The 21328-nt window shown below is 39.4% G+C and overlaps 1 protein-coding gene across 1 annotated transcript in view; it reads right to left on the bottom strand.

Annotated features, from left to right (window-relative positions):
• The window catches only part of Slc9a9 (solute carrier family 9 member A9), a 565781-nt gene that overhangs the window by 368585 nt on the left and 175868 nt on the right, over positions 1-21328 (bottom strand). Inside the window, exon 6 of the mRNA XM_085827898.1 lies at positions 21216-21321. Coding sequence (XP_085684024.1) covers positions 21216-21321 — 106 coding nt within the window. The remainder of the gene's footprint in view (positions 1-21215; positions 21322-21328) is intronic.

Here is a 21328-nt window from a genome sequence, read left to right as displayed (position 1 = left end):
GTCCTGAGTGGCCTGACTTGGTTGCTAAAAACTCAACTCTACTCCTCAGAGAGAGCAGTGAACCCCCTTAGCCTCTGAGTTATCTCCTGGGCCCATCTGTTATATTATTGACCATCTTTGTTCATTTTGTGCTGCTGTAACAAAATAGGAGAGGATGAGTAAGGCATGAGGGCAAAATATGTATGCTTATTAGAATTCTAAAGGCTGGAGAGTCCAAGATCAAGGGCCTCATTCCTGGTTAGGGTCTTATTCTGTATCATCCATTGCCGAGGGCAAAGGAGGGTGAGTGTGTGAATGAGAGAAACAACCTTCCTCATGAGCTCACTTGTTATAAGCAACCTACTTCTGTGTCAATGGCATTAATGCAGTCATGAGAGCAGAGACTCATGACCTCATTACTCCTTAAAGGTCCCATTTCTCTGTGTTGTTGTATTGAGGGTTAAGTTTCCAATACATGCAATTTAGGAGCCATATTCAAAGTATAACCCTGACTTTTACGAGACAGTTTTGTCTCTTACCAAAAATAGATGCTTTTCTTTTAGATTGTTTATACATCTATTACTTAAGTAGAATATGTGGATTCCTCAAAGTGGCTAGCTACCTTTGCTTTATTTCTTTTGTTAGAGCCTAGCTATTGGTATAATTAGTTTCATAGGAGCTGGGAAATGGAGTCTTGACTTGCAGGTATTTTCATACTGAGATACAAAATGGAAAAAGAAATCAGAAGAGAGACATAGGGTGGTTTTCATTGAAGTGGGTATATGCATTTCTAGAATGTATATATTTTGGTATATTTCTCCCTCCTAATTCTTCATTCCATTCTACCTTCTTTTTTTCTCTTTCTCCTCCTATTTAAAAATAGTTTTACATCTCTTATATAGAGATTACTTTATGTGAAGACTACTTTGAGCAAGATAATTATTATTGTTGATGGCTGTGGTTGATTTCTGTGCCCTGCCCTCCTGCTGAGTCATATTTCTGAGTTAACTAATATTTGCTTTTTTGAGTGTTTTGTATTTCCTAATTTGAATAACATCTATTAAGTTGTTTATTTTAATTTTTAAATTTAAAATTACTATAACATTCCTTTTTATCATTTCAACTCTTCCCCATATAATAATTATTCTGGCCCTCCATCCTAGTGAGCAGGTCTATGTGCTTAGAGTCTGATTTTCTAGTTGTGTTCCCTATAAAGTTTATCTGAACTGCGATATAATCCACAGCTTCAGTTCAGTCTTGCTTCTAAATAGATTCTTCTTTCTCTGGATGGATTAAGCTCACAGTTTGGTGAAAAGAGAAAACTGACTTGAAAAAGTGGACAGAGTCTATGGAGAAGTCAAATCTCCCCCCGATCTACAGCTGAGGGACATTCCAAGATCAAATTTTCCCATCAAGAATTTTATTGGAATTGTTAATAGAATAGCACACAGTTTCTCTGGTAATTTTTTTCTTATGAACCCGACAAGGAAAGACTGAAGATGAGCAGCTACTAGAACAGGCCATGTCTGACTATCTCAATATTTGCCTTTCACATCAGAATTAGTATTCAAATGCCTCCAAAACAAACAGATAAGGATAGAAATCAGAAAGGATGAAAACAATAAAGCTGCCCATGCTGGGGTAAAGACTTAAATTAACACCCTCAAATATGACGCATCCAATGCATTTGTAACCGGACTTTTGCCTACTTTGTGGGTTCTTTATTCTACTCTTTTCCACCCATGTCTTCTACACTTTCAACCCCCTAACACTAGGTAGGAGAGAAAAAATGATAGAGGGGAAAGAGGGCAGCACTATCATTAGACTACTTTCTGCTGGTTACAGGGAATGAGTTCCTTGGGGAAAGTTGATCTTCTCTGTCAGGATATCTAATTTCTTCTTGTTGTTTCTTCTTTGCACATAGCTACTTAACAAACTGTGACCAACAGCAATCAACATCAACCAACCATCAACCCTGACTCTTGGAGCCCTTGCATTTATATGTCCTCTGAAAAGTTCCCAGAATTCCAAACATCACATAATCACAGAAACTATCTACAGCTGGCAAAACCATGCCTCTGCCAGAGCACAAGGCAAATCATAGTCAGCTGCTGGGGACAGGCTGAAACAGCCTCAAATCCCACACCTGGGATTAAAATGAAAACCTACTCTTATATTTCTGTGTTTTTCAGAGAAATCAAAATTCCCACTACAGCCTTTGGTCACATTTGACTGTTTAACTGTTATTTGAAAAATAAGCCTTTGGCCTGGGATATGAAGTTCATGTATTTGTTTTGAATTCCATGCCTCTACAAATACCAGATGAAACTGCATTGTAATTCCAATATTACAGGGAAATTCAGCAAGAATGGTCTGGATTTCATGTCTCATTTCACATAAGGATTTACTAGTTAACCCACTCTACTATGTTTTGAAATGAGAAGCATGATCTTGCTAACCCATGGAGAACATCTAAATGGTGAATGGATTTCTTCCCTTGCCTTAAAACACTGCCTGCCATTACAGCAATGGAAAAAAATGATGTATATGTGGACCCCTGGGACAGAAAAATTGATAAGAGCTCCCAACTTCTTTCTCATAAACAACTGATATTTTAAAGCTATTAGCGCAGGAGTTGGCATTCAGGGACAGTTCATTTATCATCCATTGGCTGGTGAGGGTGCCAGGCCTTGCAGTCAGGTTCTGAAAAATGGGTCCCGTGCTCATCCACTATTGCAGAACAGCTGCTCTTTCCCAAAGTTTAATCAGATTTTCTCAGCATCACATGCCCCAGGAAGGCAGAACTCACATCCGACCTGTAATAAGCCTGCCATGTAAATGCATTACAAAACCCAAGTAATATGAACAGATTATATTCTTCAGGCCAAGAGGGATTTTAATTTGGTCCAAAATTATGACTGAATATTGACTTGAATTCTTGTTCCTTGAAAAAAAATTATAGAAAAGAAATCAGAACTGAGTGCTTTAAATAAAAGATATCCTGATATGCAGAATGAAAAGTCAAACTGGAGTTTGTTACAAATAAAGCATGCCTCTTGATGAAAAGGTCTTAGTGTAGGGCTCCTAAACCTATAGAGTTCTGCCGTTTTATTAGGGTTGTCTCTTTTACCCCCGGTATGAGAGCCTTGACTTCCTTCAGTCTCTACGTCTATGATAGTCCACTAAAAATTCAGCATTCCATGTTTTGTATCCCAATGTGACTAGAAGCTCTTACACTCTGAGAACCTTGCATCCTATAAGCTCAAAGTCATGGTATGTTACTGTCTTCTACAGCCTGCTATCTTGTATGGGCTGCCATCTATTACTAGGCCCAGTCCTATCAATGTATGTCACTCATTTGTCATGGCAGAGTCAGAGACCAGGAAGTACTATCAATTCTCCCAATCAGACGCTGAAGGACACCAGAGAGAGAGAGAGAGAAACAATGGTTATGCATAATGACAAAGGGACATTGCGTCAATTGTCTGGGCATGGAGGGATGGAGAAGAATTGCAGAACTGAACACTGCAGGTCACCATCAAAGCTTTGTGTAGTGGAGAAAGGATCAGTTTGATTCATCTTGTCAAACTTTGGAGTCATTTTGAATTATCCCAAATATTATTGTCTATTCGGGTGTTGGTTGCCAAGAACTCAAAATTTCCAGTCTCATTGGAAAATAATTTTCTTGTCTGAGGATAACGATAAAAATAACCAACCAACAGACCAGTTGGTCTCTACCTGTCCCCACAGATACCACATACAGCGTTGGATAGTATTTGCTGCTGGATGCAGACCAGGTACAGCAAAGGCTGCTTGTACCATATACTCTTTGGGGCTCTTGAAATCCTAATGGCAGACATTTGCTGTGAATTAATATAGTGGATGCTAAGTATCCTGAGTAGTTTGACCCCAGGAAGAAAACGAACCTACCACACCAGTTTGGGTACTCTCACCATCGATCAGTAAATTTTTTTTTGATAATTAAAACCACTTTGGTCCTACTTCTGCCTCATATACAGATTACTTACTGAATCTCATTCTCTTACTGAATAGCTGATCTTTCTGGGCTTTGACTAGGACACGGCATGGGACCTCTAAGCAAGAGGACAAATTTTCAAACTTAGGACTAAAATGAATATGAACCTACTATTACCTTGTAACAAGGTGTAAGCTGAAGACAGACCCAACTTCCTAGCATGAGGTACCATTTACACAGTCTAAAACTTCATAGGAGGCTTCCGTTGGTTTAAGTAACTCTGCACGAAGTAAAGAAGTATGACCTTTGAGCAGACTCTTTTGCACCATTTTGAGAGGTGTTGGGATGAGTGAAATCTGAAGTGCTACCAAACACAGGCTTTTGCTATGTCTCTACTGTGTCTACATGATCCCTCTTCCTATGGCTACTTAATGCCTATTATCTTTGAAAATTGCAGTGGATTCTGGAGTGACTGACTGTCTATCCAATTCTCCCCTCTCTGTTCATCTACATTATATCTGCCACAGTTATTCCTCATTTTAACCCATAAATATTTCTGCCAATATCTTAGTTTAATATCCTTTGCTCTTTACTTCTTACTGTGTTCAGCTGCTTATTTCTACTTAATTATATCCCTTGGAATATCTATAGCTGATGATATATAGATAGTAAGCTATATTTGAAAGTATATTTCACTTTTATTTTTAAATCACATTTTTGTTGAGCGTGGGTCCTAGGCTGTTGCTTATTTCCCAGAAGACCTTGGACACATTTTTCTCTCTTCCTGGGATGCTTTTACTTCTAATGAGGACACTATCTATTCTCAGGCAAATTGTGACTCTGGGTGACCTTCGTACAGAGCAACTGACCTTACCTTTCTGGTTGCTCTTCCGATCTGCACTTTGCCTTTGCTGGTCTCTCATCTCACTACACTTTAATCTACTCGTGCTTCTCCCCATCCCTCTTTGTGCTTCTTCAAAGGCTTTTTACATCTTCTTCTTATGATTCCTAATTAATGAATCCCTGTCGGGTCAAATGCACACTGAGAGGCAGGGAAAGGGGATGTCAAAACAACTAAAAATTAAAATGTATTGAATATAGATTAGTTTCTACTCAAGAAGCTATAAATACTGTGTGGTATTTCAATTTGCTTCTTTAACTCTAGGAAATTATTATTCACTATGTCTTCAAACACTGCCTCACATCATTTGCTTTCATTTCTCCTGAAATCTTTGCTGATGTCTTCTGGATTTCATCCTATGCCATCATTTACATCTCTTAACTAACCTGTCATATGTTTTAAGCCTGTGCTACATTCATTCTGGATCATTTGACAACTTCATCTTCCACTTGCCAGTTCGTTGATGATATGACATTTATGCCATGCATTGAGTTTTTAATGTCAATATTTGCATTTGCACTGGCCCTGCTCCATATTTTGTATTGAGTGCTTCTTTCCTTGCTGTTCTTGCTCTTCTTTGGTCTCCTCAGTTTTCATTAGCCCATTTGATAACCTTCTTCAGACCCCATGCCTCCTGGGTGCTTGCCCCTTTGAGTACCTCTTCTGTCCCTGATTCCTGGTTTTCCTCAGGTGAGGCTATGTCTTCTCCTGGCCTGCTCCTTTCTGTGTGTTTAGTCATTTTAAGAAAGAATTGTTATTTTTTTTTCCTGTGGGATTTCTACAGCCCTGGCTATGAAAGTATCACTTTGAGATGGCCTAGTCGGCCATCAATGGAAAGAGAGGCCCATTGGACTTGCAAACTTTATATGCCCCAATATAGGGGAATGCCAGGGCCAAAAGAATGGGAATGGGTGGGTAGGGAAGTGGGGGGCGCTATGGGGGACTTTTGGGATAGTATTGGAAATGTAATTGAGGAAATTATGTAATAAAAATATATATATAAAAAAAAAAGAAAGTATCACTTTGGAGTAGAATTGGATTGTTTTAATGGTGAGAGGGGAATATGGGTAAGAACTTTGTTTTGTCTTCAACACCTTCTTCTGTTGATATATGGAGTTGCATGGCACCTTTTAGTGCCTGGGCCAAGGCTTTTGATCTTTTGAACTCCAGGTCAATATCAAGATTTCTCACTAGTTCTCAAGGTCAGTGGAAGAGCTGATAAGACTAAATGATAAATCAGGAAGTCCAAACCTTATTCATGTTTTCCCACCAAAGCTTCACTACAGAGCCTCTGAACCTCTGTGATGGCCTGCGCCCCCCCACAGTGAGCCTCTTCCATTCTTGTTGTGATTTTTTTTTATTGTTTGTAATATACAGAAGTTATTTTTCTACAGTTCAGTCTCACATGCAGAAAAGAATGGTTGCTTTCTGAGATAAAACATTTCTTTAAGCTTGGAGTAGCACAGGGACCTTTCTGTGTCATTTCAAAGCACCAGGTCATGGTGATTATGGAAGCTACAGTTTTGGAAGGTCTGTTAGATGTTTCTTCCAGCCGCTTTCCTCTCACAAATAGACCACAAGCCATCAGCCTGAGGGTGGGACCATGACTCAGATCTAACCAATCACTACATCCTAGTTTCCTTTGAGTACTATGTGATTTAGGGGAGATCTTTGAATGTAGGCAGTGCCAAGTGCTCTGTGATTGATATGCAAAATATAAGGAGAATGAAGTGTTGTTTTGAGCCAAAAATTGCAAATGTGGGGAAATAGTCTTTTTTGTTTCACAGAATAAGTCATCTATAGGTGTGAGCAAAGACATCTTAACAAAGCAAAACAAAACAAAAACCAAACAAACAGCCATGCTGAATCTTTGAGCCCAGCATGCCCCAGTTGGCTCAACCCTGAAGCACAGGCCAATGGATTCCCTTGATTATACTAATCTTAACTGTGTTTCTGTTAAATACATCTGATTTATATACCAACAAATTAAAGTTCAGTGGAATTGAGATAAAGAGCCATCAATATGAAATCACAGCATTTACTTATTTATTTCTGTTTCATAGATCATTCTGTCATTCTTGGTGCAGCATGAGAAAGCCAAGTTTTCCATCATGGGTACGAGTTCCAAAGAAGTAGCAAGCAAGTCATAGATCTAAATCTGAAAGTCGAGAGATGGGCCAGAGTCACTGGATAAAGCCAAGGTCAGATCCTAGTGATCCGAAGAGGCATTAAGAGCTAGGGGTAAAAGTAATCCAAAGTCATTGTCAGGAAACAGGAACCAGAGATCGGGACTAAGCAAAGTCCAAGAGAGCAACAGTGGATAAGAATGCAGTACCACACTGGGAATGTCTGACTTACAGCTAATGTCAGCTGAGTATGGTGGCCTTGGTTCTATTTAAAGAGCCCAAGAACCTTCCCCATTACTGCCATGTGATACCACCTAGTGTTTAAGAAATGAAATAACCAGAGAATTTGATTGCCTGGACAGGAGTCCTTGGGCAAAATGAACCCTGCATTAGTTTTCCATTAATTATGTAACACAAGAGTGTCTATCTAGACAGCCATCAAAACAAATGTGATTCAGGCTGATTATCAGTTTCCCGGCCAAAATTAACTTCTGAATCACCTTCAGTAAGATGTGTCAAGACCTAAGGAACTTATTTCTAAGTTAAGCAGATTGATGAGAAGTACGTCTCCAGGTCGTGGTGGCAGTATCGGCTCACTCTCATCAGCAAGCTTATCTTCTTATCACTCCTCTGTTTTCTAGTAGGAGCCAATGAGAGACCCAGAGCTAATGAGAGTAGCTAAGAGGGCTTTCCAAAACAGTTGGAAGAAGCACAATAAAGACTATTAAACATACGTCCTCAGAAAAGCTGTTAATGAGAGGATTAATAAATGCCTCCATCTGCACCTGAAAAGACCCTAATTGATTCGGTCAGTAATTATTGGAGAAACTGCCAAACAATTAGTTTGTGTTGTGGGGGACAGAGAAAGGTCTAACTGGCCTGTAAGGAGTTTGCTTTCTTCTTAGAAATGATTAGTATGGGAAGGAATGGGATTTCCTTAGGGACCTATTTTATATCTAAATTCTACAGTTCTTCTGAACTGACTGTTAGAGGAATGTTTTTTATTGATGTTAAATCCTGTGATAGTTTTTTGCCCAGCTCACTGAGGGAAGGGATGGGTGACTAAATCCAGACAATCGGTAGTGGTGCTGGGTACATGTTATTGAATTGCTGGACAGTAAGTATCTCAAGGTCCCTCTTAGCTCCATGGTTGAGTCTCACAGTGTCCCATTCGCTTTCATGTTAAATTCCCCTTAAGAAGCAAGGGTCTTAGGAGTGTGGTCTTTCAAAATTTCACTTGTGGATAAGTGCCAAGCGTTCTCTGGCATCACACGTCCTGTGACATTTTCTAGCAAAACTTCTAAGCAGCATGGCACTCTCCTTTAGAGGGAGAAAATTGCTGCTCCATTTCTCTTTCCTTTAATGAGCTGCACTGAACTTTCTTATCAGTATTTGCTTTACAAGGAATAAAGGCACTTAGTGTGTATTTATTACTCTCCAAGAGCCTGCTCTTTAAAGAGGCCCTTAGTTTATTTCTAAGAAAACTTGGAGGCATTTATACACTGTGGAGTTATTTTAAAAACAAAACAAAACAAAAACATGTTCCAGCACAATGCTGCACTTACTACTTTGAACCTTTAAACTATATTTGTATCGAAATAGTATATATTTTATATATGATATATAAGTAATTTGCATATATACATATATATAAAAACAACATACAGCACATCACTATATCTTCATAATTATAGGTGAAATACAAAGATAACGAAATATATGATTTGCATATAATGATTATAATATAGATAATTTGTTGTTGATGTTTTTGTCAACTTGACTCAAGGTAAGGTCATCAGAGAGAAGGAAACTTCAACTGAGAAAATGTCTCCACCAAATTGGTCTATAGACGTTTCTGTAGGTATATATTTTTTTTTTGATTAATGGTTGATATGGGGATATAGGCAGTGTCACATCAGCACAGGTGATCCAAGATAAAAGAGTAAACTGAACAAGCCAATTAGCAGAATTCTTCCATGGTCTCTGCTTCAGTTCCTGCCTCCAGGTTTCTGTCCTGTTGGAGTTCCTGCCCTGACTTCCCTCGATGATGGACTGTGCTCAGGACATATAAGTCAAATAAGCCCTTCCCTTCCTAAGTTGCTTGTGGTAATGATCTTCATCATAGCAACAGAAAGTTAACCAGGATAGAAATAAGTACATAGCTATCCACATATAGTTGGTAGTGTTTTGTTTTGATTTGATTTTTGGGACAAAGTCTCGTTGTGTAATTAAGACTGACCTTGAACTTGCTTTGTAATTGGTTGGAGTTCTATATCCAGTCTAGATGTACTAATACTACTATTTACTAGATAGAAAGAGAACAAATTAGGTTGATTTGTCTTACTTAAAATGTATTGTGCATATCTCTTTATATCAATATATTTCTTTCTCTATCATTTTTAATTTATTTTTATTAGATATTTTCTTCATTTACATTTCAAATGCTATCCTGAAAGTTCCCTATACCCCCCCCCTGCCCTGCTCCCCAAACCACCCACTCCTGCTTCCTGGCCCTGGCACTCCCCTGTACTGGGACATATATTCTTTGCAAGACAAAGGGTCTCTCCTCTCATTGATGGACTACTAGGCCAAACTCTGCTACATATTCAACTAGAGACACAAGCTCTGGGGGGTACTGATTAGTTCATATTGTTGTTCCTCCTTATAGGGTTGCAGACCCCTTTAGCTCCTTGGGTACTTTCAGTGACACAATGCACAGAACTTGCTAAACCACCTGTCAACCATTGTACACAACTTCATGGCCTCAAATACTTCTTAGGATAATTTCTAGAAGTGGAGTTCCTTATTTAATGACTTACTAAATAATGCTAAATTATCTTTGGAAAAGTATTGACCTCGGGTGCAAACTCTGCAGCCAGTTCCACAGCACCCAGAGGAGGCTCCACTCCCAGGTGCTCTAGCATGCCCAGGATCTTAGGATCAGAGGGGAGTAGGACACAACATCTGTTCCAACACCATCAGAGTAACTGCAACCAGCAGGATCCAGGGACACAGGAACCCTGTCTGACCAGTGGCTCAGGTTCCTTCCAGTCTGTGTTGGCTTGAACTGGAACTCTGCAACCAGTCCCACAGCACCCAGAGGAGGCTGAAATCCCAGGTGCTCTAACACAGCCAGGATCACAGAATTCTAGGATCACAGGATCCCAGGATCATAGGCACTTGGTCACGCCAGGATCTCAGCGTCCCAGAGGCAGCTTGACTCCCAAGAACTCTGACACATCCAGAATCTCAGGATCACAGGATCCTGAAATCACAGGATCATAGAGAGAGCTTGACTATGAGGAGTTCTGACACAACCAGGATTATAGGAAGGACAGGCTTCAGTCAGATAGCTAGGGCAGGTAGCACTAGAGATATTCAGATGGCAGGAGGGAAGCATAAAAACAGAAGCAACAGAAACCAAGGTTACTTGGCATCATCATAACCCAGTTCTCCCACCATAACAAGTCCTGGCTACACCATCACACCAGAAAAGCAAGAATCGGATCTAACATCACTTCTCATGACAATGATAGAGGACTTTAAGAAGGACATAAATAACTCCCTTAAAGAAATACAGGAGAACACAGGTAAACAGATAGAAGCCCTTAAAGAGGAAACACAAAAATCCCTTAAAGAATTACAGGAAAATACAACCAAACAGGTAAAGGAAATGAACAAAACCATCTAAGATATATAAATGGAAATAGGAACAATAAAGAAATCACAAATGGAGACAACCATGGAGTTAGAAAATCCAGGAAAGAGATCAGGAGTAATAGATGTAAGCATCACCAACAGAATAAAAGAGAGAGAAGAGAAAATATCAGATGCAGAAGATACCATAGAAAACATTGACAAAACAGTCAGAGAAAATGCAAAATTCAAAAGTTCCTAACCAAAAACATCCAGGAAGTCCAGGACACAACTAGATGACCAAACCTAAGGATATTAGGTATAGAAGAGGACGAAGACTAACAGGTTAGATGTGTAAACAGGGACCCAATATTTTGCTGCATACAGGAAACACACCTCAATGACAAAGACAGATACTACTTCAGACTAAATGGCTGTAAAACAATTTTCCAAGCAAATGGTCCCAAGAAAAAATCTGGAGTAGCAATTCTAATATCTAATAAAATCGACTTTTAACCAAAAGTTATCAAAAAGGATAAGGAAGCACTTCATACTGCTAAAAGAAAAATCTGCCAAGATGAAATTTCAATTCTGAACATCTACACCCCAAATCCAAGGGTAACCACATTCATAAAAGAAACTTTACTAAAGCTAAAGCACACACCACACCTTACATAATAATAGTGGGAGACTTTAATACCCTACTCTCAGCACTGGACAGACAGGTCATGGAAACAGAAACTAAACAGAGACACAGTGAAACTAACAAAAGTTAGGAACCAAATATATCTAAGAGATATTTATAGAACATTTCATTCTAAAGCAAAAGAATATACCTTCTTCTCAGCACCTCATGGTGCCTTCTTAAAAACTGACCATATAATTTGTCACAAAACAGGCCTCAACAGATAGAAGAAGACTGAAATAATCCCATGCGTCCTTTCAGATCACCATGAACTAAAACTGGTCTTAAATTCCAACAAAAGCGACAGAAGACACACATACACATGGAAGCTGAACAATGCTCTACTTAATGATAACTTGATCACAGAAGAAATAAAGAGAGAAATTAAAGACTTTTTAGAATTTAATGAAAATGAAGACACATCATACCAAAACCTATGGGACACAATGAAAGCAGTGGTAAGAGGAAACTCATAGCTCAAGATGCCTCAAAAAAGAAACTGGAGCAAGCTTACACTTGCAGCATGAGAGCACACCTGAAAGCTCTAGAACCAAAAAAAGCAAATACATCCAAGAGGAGTAGATGGCAGGAAATAATCAAACTCAGGGCTGAAATCAACCAAGTAGAAACAAAGAGAACTGTACAAAGAATCAACAAAACTAGGAGCTGGTTCTTTGAGAAAATCAACAAGATATATAAACCCTTAGCCAGACTACCCAGAGGACACAAAGACAGTATCCATATTAATAAAATCAGAAATGAAAAGGGAAACATAACAATGGAAAATGTGGAAATCCAAAGAATCATCAGATCTTACTACAAAAGCCTCAACAAAACTGGAAAAGCTGGATGAAATGGACAATTTTCTAGACAGATACCATGTACCAAAGTTAAATTCGGATCAGATAAAATTATCTAAACATTCCCATATTCCCTAAAGAAATAGACACAGTCATTAATAGTGTCCCAACCAAAAAAAAAAAAAAAAAAAAAGAAAGCCCAGGACCAGATGGATTTAGTGCAGAGTTCTATCAGAACTTCAAAGAAGACCTAATACCAATACTCCTCAAACTATTCCACAAAATAGAAACAGAAGGAACTCTACCCAACTCATTCTTTGAAGCCACAATTACTCTGATACCTAAACCATACAAAGACCCAACAAAAATGAGAACTTCAGACCAATTTCCCTTATGAATATCGATGCAAAAATACTCAATAAAATTCCCGCAAACCAAATCCAAGAACACACCAAAATGATCATCCATCATGATCAAGTAGGCTTCATCCCAGCGATGCAGGGATGTTTCAATACACAGAAATCCATCAATGTTATCCAGTATATAAACACTGTCAAAGAAAAAACCATATGATCATTCCATTAGATGCTGAGAAAGCATTTGACAAAATCCAACACTCTTCATGATAAAAGTCTTGGAAAGATCAGGAATTCAAGGCCCATACCTAAACATAGTAAAAGCAATATACAGCAAACCAATAGCCAACATTAATCTAAATGGAGAGAAACTTGAAGCAATCTCGCTAAAATCAGGACTAGACAAGGCTGCCCACTCTCTCCCTACCTATTCAATAAAGTACTTGAAGTCCTAGCCAGAGCAATTAGACAACAAAAGGAAGTCAAAGGGGTACATATTGGAAAGGAAGAAATCAAAATATCACTATTTGCACATGATATGATAGTATACTTAAGTGACCCCAAAACTTCCACCAGAGAACTCCTAAACCTGATAAACAACTACAGCAAAGTAGCTGGATATAAAATTAACTCAAACAAATCAGTGGCCTTTCTCTACACAAAGGATAAACAGGCTGAGAAAGAAATTAGGGAAACAACACCCTTCTCAATAGTGACAAATAATATAAAATACCTTGGTGTGACTCTAAGTAAGCAAGTGAAAGATCTGCATGATAATAACTTCAAATCTCTGAAGAAAGAATTAGAAGATCTCATAAGATGGAAAGAGCTCCCATGCTCATGGATTGGCAGGATTAATATAGTAAAAATGGCCATCTTACTGAAAGCAATCTACAGATTCAATGCAATCCCCATCAAAATTCCAACTCAATTCTTCACAGAGTTAGAAAGAGCAATTTGCAAATTCATCTGGAATAACAAAAACCCTAGGGGAGCAAAAACTATTCTCAACAATAAAAGAACTTCTGATCGGATCACCATCCCTGACCTCAAACTGTACTACAGAACAATTGGGATTTAAAAATTTGTGGTATTGGTACAGTGACAGGCAGGTAGATCACTGGAACAGAACTGAAGACCTAGAAATGAACCCACACACCTATGGTCACTTGATCTTTGACAAAGGAGCTAAAACCTTCCAGTGGAAAAAAGACAGCATTTTTTAAAAAATGGACCTGGTCCAACTGGCTGTTAGCATGTAGAAGAATGATAATTGATCCATTCTTATATTCTTGTACAAAGCTTAAGTCCAAGTGGATCAAGGACCTCCACATAAAACCAGATACACTGAAACTAATAGAAAAGAAAGTGGGGAAGAGCCTCAAGGACATGGGCACAGGGGAAATTTTCCTGAACAGAACACCAACAGCTTATGCTCTAAGATCAAGACAAGATCATGATAAATTGGACCTCATAACATTGCAAAGCTTCTTAAGGCAAAGGACACTGTCAATAGGACAAAACAGCAACTAACAGATTGGGAAAAGATCTTTACCAGCCCTACATCCGATAGAGGGCTAATATCCAATATATACAAAGAACTCAAGAAGGTAGTCTCCAAAGAACCAAATAACCCTATTTAAAAATGGGGTAAAGAGTTAAAACAAAGAATTCTCAACTGAGGAATACTAAATGGTTGAGAAGCACCTAAAGAAATGTTCAACACCCTTAGTCATCAGAGAAATGCAAATCAAAATAACCTTGAGATTCCAACTCACACTAGTCAGAATGGATAACATCAAACACTCAGGTGACAACAGATGCTAGTGAGGATGTAGTGAAAGAGAAACACTTCTCCATTGCTGGTAGGACTGCAAGCTGGTACAACCACTCTGGAAATCAGTCTGGCAGTTACTCAGAAAACTAAACATAGTACTTACTGAGGACCCTTCAATACCACTCCTGGGCATATACCTAGAAGATGCTCCAACATTTAATAAAGACACATGTTCCACTATGTTCATAGAAGCCTTATTTATAATATCCAGAAGCTGGGAAGACCACAGATGTCCCTCAATAGAGGAATGGATACAGAAAATGTGGCACATTTACACAATGGAGTACTACTCAGCTATTAAACTTAATAAATTTATGAAATTCTTAGGCAAATGGATGGAACTAGAAAATATCATTCTGAGTGAGGTAACTCAATCACAAAAGAACACACCTAGTATTCACTCACTGAACAGTGGATATTAGCCCAGAAGCTCGGAATACCCAAGATACAATTCACAGATCACATGAAGCTCAAGAAGAAGGATGACCAAACTATGGATACTTTGGTCGTCCTTAGAAGAAGGGACAAAATACCCATGGGAGGAGTTACAGAGACAAAATGTGGAGCAGAGACTGAAGGAAAAGCCATCCAGAGACTGTCCCACCTGGAGATCCATCCCATACACGGTCACCAAATCCAGATACTACTATGGATGCCAACAAGTGCTTGCTGACAGGTCCATGATATAGTTGTCTCCTGAGATGCTCTACCACTGTCTGACAAATACAGAGGTGGATTATCTTAACCTACCATTGGACTGAGCACAAGGTCCCCCAATGGAGGAACTAGAGAACGAGCTGAAGGGATTTGCAGCCCCACAGGAGGAACACCAATATGAACCAACCATTACCCCCAGAGCTCCCCAAAACTAAACCACCAACCAAAGAGTACACATGGAGGGATCCATGGCTCCAGCTGCATATGTAGCAGAGGATGGCCTTGTTGATCATCAATAGAAGGAGAGGCCCTTGGTCTTGTGAAGGCTCTATGCCCCAGTGTAGGGGAATGCCAGGGCCAGGAATGGAGAGTCTGTGGGTTGGTGAGCAGGGAGTGTGGGGATGGGATAAGGAGTTTTTGGAGGGGAAACCAGGAAAGAGGATAACATTTGAAATGTAAATAAAGAAAATATCTAATAAAAAAAGAAAAGTTGTATCACTTTTCTCTTTTGTCAGTAACCTAGGAGGGTTCCGATTTCTCAGACTCCAGCTCTCTGGGTATGATTTGACAGCTTGAGTTCTTAAGCTTTCAAGATTTGCCAGTTAAAAACTGACACAGTAGATGTCAATAGGAATGATAAGATAAATTAGAAAAGTATTTCCATCACATAAAGACTTCCTATAGAGCTACAGAGCTTTGTCAACTGTATTGCTTTATTTCTTGCTTGGATAGTTTTGTAACGTATACTAAATAAATACTTTTACACTTTGTAGGCAGGCAAACCAATACCGCTCTTCTGGTGTGCTAAGTTTTGTTACGTTTCTATCTAGCATTTAGTTTCATGGCGATTTTACTTGGACAATAATTCTGCTTTTCTTATCTCAGCTTTGTGATTCCAAGTGAGGCCACTTATGACCCTGATGTTACACGTGGCTTACGTGGGTAAGGCAGTGTCTCCCTTGCCTCAGTAAGCATACCTAAAGTAGTCACAGTTCGAGAATCTACAAGCTGTAGCAAAACTTAAGGCTGGGGATGATGGGTGAATGGACCGTGGGGCCCTTTACTGAGCTATTCCTATGGCTGCTGCTCACTTACATCAGCTCACAGTCTGTTTGCTTACAGCAGTTTGGTTGGTTCTGGGAAAACTGTACTGATTGCACAGTTAATTATTGGGGATCCTGACACCAGATCTGACTTCTAATTGTAGCTTCTTTCAACTCTGCCATGCTGCCTCTGAAATTAATGTCTTTGTTCAGGATTCAAGCACATATACCTTCTCCAGATCTCTTTGCTCTGTCTTCTGCCTCCTTTCAAAGTCTATTTAACAACTTTAGAAAGGTAAATCCATCACGTAGAATTCATTCATTTTGAGCCGGTGTGCACACACGTGGAAAGGATATTCCTATATACTAGACATAATAGTGTGGGTCAGAGATAAGGTGATTTCGGAACTTTTATGTTAATTGAAGTTACTTTTATTTCAGGACAAAGAATTGCTGGATCATTTTTAACTATAGAAATATGATACAGCACTTGTCATCTTGTGCTATGTAGGAGAGATGGGAAAATCAAATTCAATTATAAATTAATTGTCTGAAATTGAGAGGACATTTAACCTAAGAAACAGTATTAATTATAATATTTTTGCTTCATAGGCTATCAAAGAAAATTATCTTTAATCAAAAATGTAGCTAAGTACTAGAGCATACTATTATCATATTAACAGTTAAAATGCAAAGCATTAAAAGGAAGAGGAATGACTAATCTTTAAGTAAAATTTGATGGCCAATGAAGGGGAGATCAACAGAAGCCTGTTTCCAAAAGGCTTTAGAGACCCTGCTAAGAGCCACACTTGCCAATGATTTGAGTTTATCAGGGTAGTCCACATTAACCAATGGCTTTGGTTTTCTGAAACTTTATTAATCCATGGTCAAATCCAATGAAAATATTAAAAAAGGAGTTTCCAAACCCACACAGTTGATAACTTTTAAGAGCTCTTTGTTATTATGCATTGTTGTAAGTGTTTTATTATTTGGTGTTGCTGTTAATCTCCTATTTCACCTAATCTATGAGGCTAAACTTTATCATTGAAGAAAACATTACATCTGTAGGGTTCAGTATGACACTTTTGGACATTTATGAAACTCTTGAAATGTAACCTTTGTCGATAAAGGGAAAGGCTATCTATGTATGTCCAACTTCACATTCCAGATTTAAAATTTTTATTTTTCCATGATGCTTGCAAAAAAAATAGTCCTGTAGCTATTCTTTTTAAAGAAAGCTTTGATGGTAGGAGTGGAACCGAGCGCCTCATTACATACTAGTCAAAGGCTCTATCACTGAGCTGTACTCCCAGAATTTATCACTGTTCTTAAGCCTGAAAACCAAAGGTGAAACCAATAAAGCCAAGGCACAAAGGAAGTTTTTCATTTGTTCTTTTTACACAGTTAAAGTATATATACTCTGCTTTCAAAGAGTTACTATCTAGAAGTCGAATATGCATGCAAATCCAATGCCAACTGGAAGGAACTGATGGGCTGGGGAAGTCCTGGCTCTGATTGTGATCTGGTGGACCCTAAAGGAAGTTACTAGGCTGAGAGTTAGAAGATAGGCCTCAACAGAACCAGACACATGGAGAACAATGTAAGAGGAGGGATTTTATTGTGAGGTCTTGGGCCTACCACTCAGAGACTATCAGTGTGCTGTGTGTGGTTCAGTATAGAGGAGAAAAAAAAGAGGAACAAATGAATTGTTAGTAAGAAACTCAGGGGAAAACCTTTATGTGATTTTGAAATCCCTAAGGGAGGTAGAAATGGTTGGAAGAGAGATAGAGATGGGCATTAGAAGATGTGATCAAGAAATAACATGACGAGATCATTATGTACCATCTACTTTAAGTTGACCATCATTATGTAGGGTCTAAACTTAGCAATGGTATAGCAGGCATGATTCTTTCCTATAAAGAGGTCCTTAAGTCCAATTAGAAGCTGATGGTTACTCTCAGATAAAAGGTTTTGGCTACTTTTGCCACTATTGCATCATTCAACATGTATGCCTTGCAAGGCTGCTGTAGTAGTAGTGGGTAAGCTTTATAGCTGGGTAGATCCACTAATTGCTTTGTCCCTTGGCACCTTGCATAGCACCTTCTCATACTATGAAAGTTAGTTTTCAGGGAGGAGACTTGAAAGTCAGTTCCAGCACAATTCATTCAACCTAGCCAACTGTCCATGGCTGGTTAAGTCATAGAAACTGGAAGAGAACTTACCTCTATAATTTTCTGTTTTACAATTTAATCTAACATTCCTTTTCTCCAGCCTGCTCCTTCCACATTCCCCTACTCTATCTCTAATTCATGACCTCATCTTTGGTTTGCACATACACACACACACACACACACACACACACACACACACACACATACTGAATCAATTTAGTGTTTAGGGTTAGAATAATTTCTAATATAATCTCTGTTTTCTAAATACTTAAACCCACAAATAAGTGTAGCTCTTATCCCTCACCAAAGAGGCTTCTTTTGAGACAGATGAAGACTATTAAAATTCACAGCTGGTCAAATGAGGATAAGTGACCATGGGGTGTGGGGGTTGAATTTCAACTGGCACATTAACAACACAACCCTTAGTACTTAAGGCTCAAGGATAATCACAGAAGAGGGCATAGAAAGACTGTAAAAGCCAGAGGGAACAGAATGCCCTCTATGCGATAATGTCCTCCAGACATGGCAAGGAAGCTGCACCTATGGAATCTCAGTATGGCTGCTTAAACAAGACCTGACTAATGAAAAAAACCAACCGACATCCCAGTGTGGATGAGGAATATTTCACAAGGCCCTTTCCTTAGGTAACAGCTATAGGTAAGCAGTAGAAGCGGACACAGAGAGAATCAGTTTAATCAAGGGAAAGCCCTGATTGGTTTTCAATCCCAAGTGGTCAGCCTAAACACTTGGAGATATGAGCCACACTAAATTGATTCAGTAGGTTGTATATGTATATAAACATATGTATGTATGTATGTATGTATGTATGTCTATATACATGTGTGTATTTATGCAAATATAACATATATTATATATAAAACTAAAGATGAGGTCATGAATTAGAGAAGGAGTAGGGGAACAGGGATGGAGAGAAGGAATGGTAGAAATTGCATATATATCATTGCGAAATTCTCCAAAGACAATTTTAAAAAGAAAAGAGTGAACAGGTAAGAAGAAAAACCCATGGAAGACAGTATAAGGGGTGAAGAGGCAAGTCATAGGAAATGCTGGTGCACAGAGAGGCCAGAGCTCAGCCATCACACACATACTGGTCGGCAGTCAAACAGCCCCATAGCAGGGATGCTATAGATCCTAATATGCAGACCTTGGGCAGGGAAACCATCTTACTCAGACAGTTTTATTTTCATACAAACTCCTTGGCTTTATGCCTCACAGTGCCACAACAGCAGAGCTAAGGACTGCAAGGGCTTCAGCTAGAATGTCAATTGTTTCCTGCCCAGAAAAGATGGCACCTTGTCAAGACACAAAATTAGATATGTTTTGTCACCATGACCAAAATACCTGAGAGACACAGCTTCAGGATGAAAAGATTAATTTTGTATGGTTTCAGAGAGTTTGGTCTGTGGCTGACTGACCCATGTGTTTAGGGAGCCACAGATAGACTTGAGGTGGAAAAGAAACCATTTCTAGTGGCCCAGGCTTTTACCTAAAGGGTCAACACTCATTCCCAAGTCCTTATTCTTTTTTTTTTTTTTTTTTTTTTTTGGTTTTTCGAGACAGGGTTTCTCTTTATAGCTCTGGCTGTCCTGGAGCTCACTTTGTAGACCAGGCTGGCCTCGAACTCAGAAATCCGCCTGCCTCTGCCTCCCGAGTGCTGGGATTAAAGGCGTGCGCCACCACGCCCGGCCCAAGTCCTTATTCTTAGTGGGAGTCACTGTGAGTGGCAGTGCTGGGCAGAGGACAGGCCTGCCTTGGACGGAGCAGTGTGGGTCTCCCCATTCTTTTGTGGTTTTGTTTGACACAGCCTCTTACAGTTTGGCAGCTCAGGAAGTAAAAAGGAGGGACTCAGCAGATTTTTCAATTTTTTTTCCTCAAATATTTCTTTAATGTTAGTATTTCTGGGACAGGGACTCTTGGTGTCCTAATTAATTGTTCTTGATGTTTTCAAAGCATCCTTCTGCATATATGAGTCTGACCATGACTTTTTGTTCTTATTCTTACATGCTAGTAGTTTCCTGCGACACAGAGAAATCCCTGTCTCTGTGGCCAGGTAAACGTGGCTGAACTCAGTGGCAACTTTGGAGGAAGGAGGGCAGCTTTAAGAAATGTCAGCTGGCAAACGAAAGGGAACTGGAACACAAGCTGATAGGGCTGCCAGACGCTGCCTGCTCCTCTCTCCTCACTCTGAGGTCTGCCTTTAAAATCTTTTGTTATTCCACAATACATTTTCAACTGCATTTGAAGTAATTAACACTGGGAATAGAATTCCGTTGTCACATTTAATTATCAGATAGCTGCTTTCCTTGGGAATATCTGACAGTTTTGCCCAAAATGTTGGTCTTAATCTAAAACCACAGAGAGACCTCTGACACAATGAAAAGCTGCCAGAATGGCATTTATTAAATATAAATGGCTATGTGTCTAAAGAGGAGGTGGAGAAAGCCTGCTGGGTCTCATCTTGGGGGGAAAAATCCTCTCAGCACAAAGGGAAATCGCATCTGCACTCAGCTGGGGAAGCTTCAGGGCCATGTGGGATGGGAAGGGTGATACCCTGTGCTTGCCTTACAGTGCTGAATCTGCACTGAGAAGGTAAAGTGCTCTGACCCTGAGTTCTAGGTCCCCAACTGCCAAAAGCTAAATTCCAGAGCTTCTGTCAGCCTGTTATCTGAAAAGCAACTGGTGGGAGGGAAATGCTAAGTGGCATTGATTTGAAAAGAGGCAGCTCGTGTTTTGTGCATCTTAGAAGCCTTCAGTGAATCAGCCAAATATATGCACCGAGAAAAAAAAAACTGTTACCCTTTGGGTAGGATCTTGTAATAATCTGGGAGTGTGAAGGCCATTAACAGTATTAGATATTAGGTGCCTAATGAATTGTGCCCATTATTGGAGATCTTCTGTGACAATGCCTTAAAAGCTACAAAGGGCTGTTTCCTCGCTGTCATAGAGAGAAGATGCTATTAAAGACATCAGGAATTAACTCCACGAGGAACCACTGTTAAAGGAACGCAATCAAGATCTGGTACTTACTATGTGAGGACTATGGCCACCGCATCATTCAGCACACTCTCTCCAAACAGCAGTGTGTACAGGTCGGGGTCCACGTGGAGTTCATGGAAAATGGCCAGCACTGTCACTAGGAA

This window comes from Mus caroli, unplaced genomic scaffold (genome assembly GCF_978045245.1).
Source record: "Mus caroli unplaced genomic scaffold, Mus_caroli_1 scaffold_11, whole genome shotgun sequence".
Taxonomy (NCBI): Eukaryota; Metazoa; Chordata; class Mammalia; order Rodentia; family Muridae; genus Mus; species Mus caroli.
Note: the sequence above shows the minus strand (reverse complement) of the source record. Positions and strands in the feature narration are given on the sequence as shown.